The 6,710-nt window shown below is 31.6% G+C and overlaps 2 protein-coding genes across 2 annotated transcripts; one reads left to right on the top strand and one right to left on the bottom strand.

Moving 5' to 3' along the window:
- Positions 1-3,675: 3,675 nt before the first annotated feature.
- On the bottom strand, positions 3,676-4,350 carry LOC115725571 (histone H4). The gene has a single exon (XM_061116889.1). It carries the CDS (start codon positions 4,271-4,273, stop codon positions 3,962-3,964), a length of 312 nt encoding a protein of 103 aa, XP_060972872.1. The 5' UTR covers positions 4,274-4,350; the 3' UTR covers positions 3,676-3,961.
- A 147-nt stretch (positions 4,351-4,497) lies between these two features.
- On the top strand, positions 4,498-6,013 carry LOC115725272 (NAC domain-containing protein 19-like). Its single transcript, XM_030654727.2, has 2 exons — positions 4,498-4,877; positions 4,968-6,013. Exons 1-2 carry the CDS (start codon positions 4,733-4,735, stop codon positions 5,792-5,794), a joined length of 972 nt encoding a protein of 323 aa, XP_030510587.2. The 5' UTR covers positions 4,498-4,732; the 3' UTR covers positions 5,795-6,013.
- The last annotated feature ends 697 nt before the right edge of the window (positions 6,014-6,710 follow it).

Raw genomic sequence — 6,710 nt, 5'->3', positions numbered from 1 at the left:
ATCTGAGAAGAACAACAAGATTCATTGGTCCAAGTGGAGTTATTTGTGTAAGCCTAAAGAGAAGGGGGGATTGGGATTTAGGGACTTGGGTTTGTTCAACAAAGCTCTACTTGCTAAGCAAGTATGGAGGTGTATCAGATTTCCTGATGCGCTTTGTAGTCGGGTCCTTAAAGCAAGTTACTTTCCTAATGGTGATGTGTTGGATGCTAAGTGTGGTTCTAATGCATCATTCGTTTGGCGGAGCTAAGGAAGATTATGGGTTATCGATGGCGCATTGGGAATGGAAATAGTGTTCGAGTTCTTGAAGATCCATGTCTTCCCCATCCGGTTAGCTTCAAAATTTTTGATCCTCTGCCAGTTCCTAGTCCATTGTATGTCACTGATTTGAAGAATGCAGATGGTTCTTGGGATGCTATGTTTATTAATGCGGTGTTCAATCGTGAGGATGCTGAGTTAATATTGGGTATTCCTAGTACTGATTGTGATCTTGAGGATAAAATAATGTGGCATTATAGTAAGAATGGCGAGTATTCGGTGAGTAATGGATATAGATTAGCTTCTGATCTGTTGGAGGAAGAATCGCAGTCTGATAATAGTAGATTGAGTGGGTGGTGGAATGGTCTGTGGAAGAAAAAGATTCCACCTAAGGTGAAGCACTTTGTGTGGAAGATCTGTCATTCATGGATTCCAACCAAGGTATCACTTGCTCATCGAGGTATGGCAATTGACAAGACATGTTTTCGATGTTCTGAGGGGTATGAGGAAGATGTGTTTCATGCGTTATGGGGTTGTCGGTGTACTTATGATATATGGAAGCAGAGTGGGCTGTGGGAACAAATGAAAAGGCAAAGAACTTCAAACGTCATCGCATTTTTGGAGGGGTTAAATGAGGTATGGACTTTCAATGTGTTTGATTATTTTTTATTGCTTTCTTGGCATCTGTGGTCTATTAGGAATTCTGTTCTTCATGGTGGCTCGGCCCCTCGAGCGAGTGATGTGTTCGAATGGTGTGGAAGGTATATGAAGGATTACATTAATGCTCAGTCGCAAATGAAGCTACAACAGCAGCGTGCTTTAGCAAAATGGGATCTGCATAGCCGTGGCCATTGCACCATTAATGTGGATACTAAATTCTTAGCAAGAAAAATTGTTTTTATTAGAGGGAAAGTGGCTCTTTTGATAGCAGTGGAACCATATACAATATAATCTTTAATAGAAACATACGATGACCAATAGATCCTAAACGATCCACGAGAGATTTAATACGAATCAAATATTCATTCACAGATAACAATCCTTTTTTAAAAATTTTACTATTGATTAATATATACAATCAATTTTTCCAACAGTCTGAGTCACCACGTTTCTACTTTATAAACTTTTAGTATAAAAATTTAAAAATTACATATAGCATATACAATCTTAGAAAACAAAATTAATATTAATTTTAGAAGAAGAAAATTTTCTAATTAGATGTATATCATATTTATTGAATTAAAAAATGGCATCTCAATTCTGAATTGCATGATAATGGCTTCGATTACATTTTTATTTATTTTTTATTATATTGGAGTACTTGGTCTTAAATAATTTGTGTTTTTTCAAAATTTAGAATTTTTGTCTTTTAACTTTTTTTTTCCGTAAATAATTGATAACCATTGTATTTTAATGAATGAAGTGAAAAATAAAATCAAAATAGTGTGTGTGTTTTTTTTTTTAATTATTTTATCTTTTTTTAAAAAAAAATTATATTAATTAGTTGGTTAGAATTTGAGATATTTTTTCTTATATATATAGCCTGCGGTAGAAAAGAGAAGTTGAGAAAGAAAGAGAAGAGAGCTAAGAAATTAAAGAGAAAAGAGAAGTTGTTTATTATACTTGTTTTCACATCATTTTAAATACAAAAGTTAAATATTATTTCAGTTGTGTTTCCTATGTGGGATATTTTAAAATATTTTGTTTTGAATCTAATAAATAATTGAATAACTAAAGCTAAGATTGTAGATTGATTAATTTGGATCGGTTTATGTGATACTAATGTAATAGCCCTCATTAGATCTTAGAAATGATAATAGAATACATTAGTTGTTTTAAATATTAGAATACAAGAATAATTATTGATTTATTAATATTTATATTAATAAATTAATAAAAAATTAAAATAATTAGAGAATTAGGGAAATTTTTGGGAGCATTGACAAATTAATATAGAGGGAAAGTGGCTTTTTGAAAGCAGTGGAGCCATATGCATATATAATCTTTAATAAAAACATACGATGACCAATAAATCCTAAACGATCCACGAGAGATTTAATACGAAGCAAATATTCATTCACAGATAACAATCCTTTTTTTTTTAAAGAAATAAAAAAAAATTATAATGTTTACATGTATTGGCACCCATTAAATTTTGGTCTAACTCCACCATTGATTGTATAGTATAGTGTTGGGTTGTATTGTATTGCATTGTATAGTATTAATTATTATAATATTATGTTTGATATTAATTTATTTTAATAATTTGGGTAAAATTATACTATCTTTACGATAATACCGATGCCGACTCTATCTTTCCTCGGACCCAAACCCCGACCTTGACCCCAGATCTCAAACTCAGACCCCGACTTAGACATTGAACACGGACCCAAACCTCAAACCAGGACTTAGACCTCGAACACGGACCCCAGAACCCGACTACAAACTCTAACCCCGACCTCAAACTCGGACTCGAACCTTAATCTCGACTATGGACTTCAGTCTTGGACTCGGACTTCGATCCCGACTACAGACCTCAGTCTTGGACTCAGACCTCGATGTCGACTCCGAACTCCAACCTTGGACCCGGACCTCGATCTCGACTCTGGATCCCAACCTTGCACTCGTATCTAGGTACAATTTAATTTAACCACTACACTAAAACTAATTTTATGTTTATAAATATCATCTTTTATTATAAATATATATCGTAACGGATTAAAATGTATATACTTTTTTTTTTTTTTTTGAGTCAACTACCAGCCTCATTTTTATGTAGGTCCACTCCTGCCTCTAACCATTTATAAATATTGTAATATACAAACTAGTAAGAACTATTTGTTAAAAATTAAAAAATATGTATTGTATTAAAATTTATAGTCGTAATAATTAATATAATAAAAAGGCTAATCTAAACATAGTGTTTCTTCTAATTTATTAAATTACAATTATTATACAACCTACCAAACCACCCTCAATGTTAGACTTTGAATTTATACTAAATTGGTACATAACTTTCTTTACAATCTAACCTTTTGTTTTCAATTAGTTTATAAAAAAAAAAAAAAAAAAAAAAAATCAAAAGTTATTTGTGATAAAATACATAATTATATCATAAATTAGTTATTATTGATTATTAATAGTAATGGTACAAAATGTGTTCATTTTAAGTAAAATAATTTAATTTGGTGTGAAATTGTATCTAAAACTTAATGTGAATTATTAAAGTTGATGTAACAAAAGTAAATTTTTCACAGAATTGATTGTACAACAAAATGGTGTAACCATTAAAGATGGTCTCTTTTAAATTACAATGGTTCTTGAGACTTGTTAATTAAATCATTATTCTTTGTACTTGAAACTATGTGTAATGTGAAATATGGTAATTATATAATGAAAAAAAAAACATTTCACAAGTTAAAATTGTAACCAATCAAAACCAGATCATTTTAGATTAGCACTAACCAAACATTGGGTTTAAATTAGTTTATGTTGATTTAGTTGCTATACTTTCTTAAATCGAATTGAACTCCTCTCATGCGACCATTATTTGAAATGGACCTTACGATTTAGCCCAATCACTTTTATGGGCTCCCATAATGGGCCTGATATTCAACTACGAAGGCCCTTTTTCTCTAATACCTTTCTTTCTCCAATTTACCATTTATTCATCAATTTTTTGAAAAATAATCAATTTCTTAACTAATCAACCTCCGAATCCGTACAGAGTACGGCCTTGTCTCTTCAAAGCATAGACGACGTCCATGGCGGTAACAGTCTTCCGGCGAGCGTGCTCAGTGTAAGTAACGGCGTCACGGATAACGTTCTCAAGAAAGATCTTGAGTACACCGCGAGTCTCCTCGTAGATGAGACCGCTGATACGCTTAACGCCGCCACGTCTGGCCAAACGGCGAATCGCCGGCTTGGTGATTCCCTGGATGTTATCCCTGAGAACCTTGCGATGCCTCTTGGCTCCTCCCTTTCCCAAACCCTTTCCTCCTTTTCCTCTTCCTGACATTTTCGGTTGATCTAACTTTCTCTCTCTAGAAACTTCAGTGTTCTTCTTTCTCTCTCTAGATAGCTGGTTGTTGTTGTTGACGTAGTCAGTTTGGGGAATGTTTATAGATGTGGGGAAGTTAGTTGTGAACCGTTGGATCAGGTCGCGATCCGCGTGTAGAGCTAGCTTGGCTTAGGAACCGTTGGATTTGTTTAATTCGGATCGGTGAAAGTTTGAAGTTTCCATAAAAATACGCGAAAGTTTAGTGAATGAGTGACTAGACCGTATTTGTCTATGGCGGGAAATTACGTTTTATTTTTAATTATAACTTTCCAGAAATTTTAATTTAAAAAAACGTTATATTTAAAAAAGGAAATATATCTTTTATATATATATATATATATATATATATATAGCCCAAGCTGTAGAAAAAAGAAGTTGAGAAAGAAAGAGAAGAGAGCTAAACAGAGATCATACAGCATGAATCTACCACCTGGTTACGTGTTCGCACCGAGCGAAGAAGAGCTGATTGTTGATTATCTTGAAAAGAAGGTTAATGGACACTCATTACCAATGCACATCAATGAAGATAATGTCTACTTGTATAATCCATGGCAACTCATACGTAAGCATATATACTATATATCATTTATATTATTTTATTATTATACTTGGCTGGCTCTTAATTATATATTAACTATTTTTATATATGCAGAAAAATATCCATTGCAGAGGTTCGATGAGGGTTGCTTATACTTATTTAGTCCGCTACATAAATTATCAGAAGGTGGAAACAAACGACCTTCTCGATCAGCTGGAGACGGACACTACAGAAGTTCGAGATGTTATCCAATAATCTCCTCTGAAGGCAACACAATTGGCTACGAAACACATCTAAAGTTTTATATCGGAAAACCATCTAATAAGGATGATGACGACAACAAAACTAATTGGCTTCTAACAGAGTATAGATTAATGAACAAACAACCAAACAACAACAACAAGACTACTCTTGATGAATGTGTTTTGTGCAAACTGTACTATAATGATCAAAAAGAAGATGAAGATGATGAGAGTAGAAAACGAAAGAGATTTACTACATCTACAACAACAGAAGAAGATCAAAAAGAAGAAGACAACAAGAATAATGATCCTCTCTCTCTGTCACAACAACAACAACAACAACTAAATATTAATGATGATAATCAAATAGATCAACATGAATCCAATCCTCCTAATCCTAATCCTAATCCTAATCTATCAGTAGAAGAATGGGAATCATATTTCAACATTACTCTAGATCAACATTTAGAAGAAGAAGATGATCAAGATGATGATAATGATACACTTTTCTTTAATCAGCTCAACCAAGCAGACTATCCACCGCAACACTACTTCGATGATCCACCATATAATCTTGCTCCACAACAACAACTACACAATCATAATGAAATTGACAATCATATCGAAAATCTTCTTCAACTTCTGAATGACAACTGTGAGAATGAGAACCACAACTCCAACAACAACATCATATTCTAAGTGTTTCAATTCATTTCTATTACAACCTTCACAACAACAACCAACAACAACTTCAATCAATACAACATGAACTAATAATATAATTAATTATTATAATTTTGTCATAAACACATACATTGTAATTTTCTTCAACTATAATTAACACATTAATCATGTAATCTTCAGTCACATTTAATACATACATAAATATATATTAATTAACTCTTTCTTTTTCTTTAATTGGGAATTATTCAACTCATAATATATATATTATATATAGCATATTATTATTAGCAGAGTCGAAATCCAATCTGATTGGAGAAAATGCAGAAGAATTATTCAAGAAAATACAGTTTGATTTTTTTTATATATAATAAAAATTAAAAAAAAAAAATAACTTTTGTTGTAACTGGTTTCTTTGTGTAAATTTTTTTTTCAGTATCTTTTTATAATATTTATATTATATTTTACATTATTTAACTAATTGTGGTATTTGAGTTTCTTTATGTATACTTTTTTTTTAAATAATATTTTTTCTTTATTTGAGTGTTTAAATTTTGAAAAAAAAAATAAAACAATCATGATTTCAATGTCTTTCATTCCAGTATTTAAATTTTTTAAAAAAGAAACACAATTTTAAAATCTTTTTATGGCATTTCTCCTTATATATAATGAGTTTTCCCATACTTTTTAAAAAAAATTCAAAAATTACCATAATTTATACACTTAAGTTTTGATGCCATATTTATCAACCTTCCCAACAAACCAATGATGAAACACTGCAACAGCTCCAACCATATATATTCCAAGTTCACAACCTCAATTCATGATCACACTACCACAACAACAGCATATAGGCAAAACCTTCTTCAATCAATACAAGATGAACTAAGAGACAATTATTATAGTTTTTTCATGTTTATTTTAATAGACATTG

This window comes from Cannabis sativa, chromosome 6 (genome assembly GCF_029168945.1).
Source record: "Cannabis sativa cultivar Pink pepper isolate KNU-18-1 chromosome 6, ASM2916894v1, whole genome shotgun sequence".
Lineage (NCBI taxonomy): Eukaryota > Viridiplantae > Streptophyta > Magnoliopsida > Rosales > Cannabaceae > Cannabis > Cannabis sativa.
This window is presented reverse-complemented; position numbering and strand designations above follow the sequence as displayed.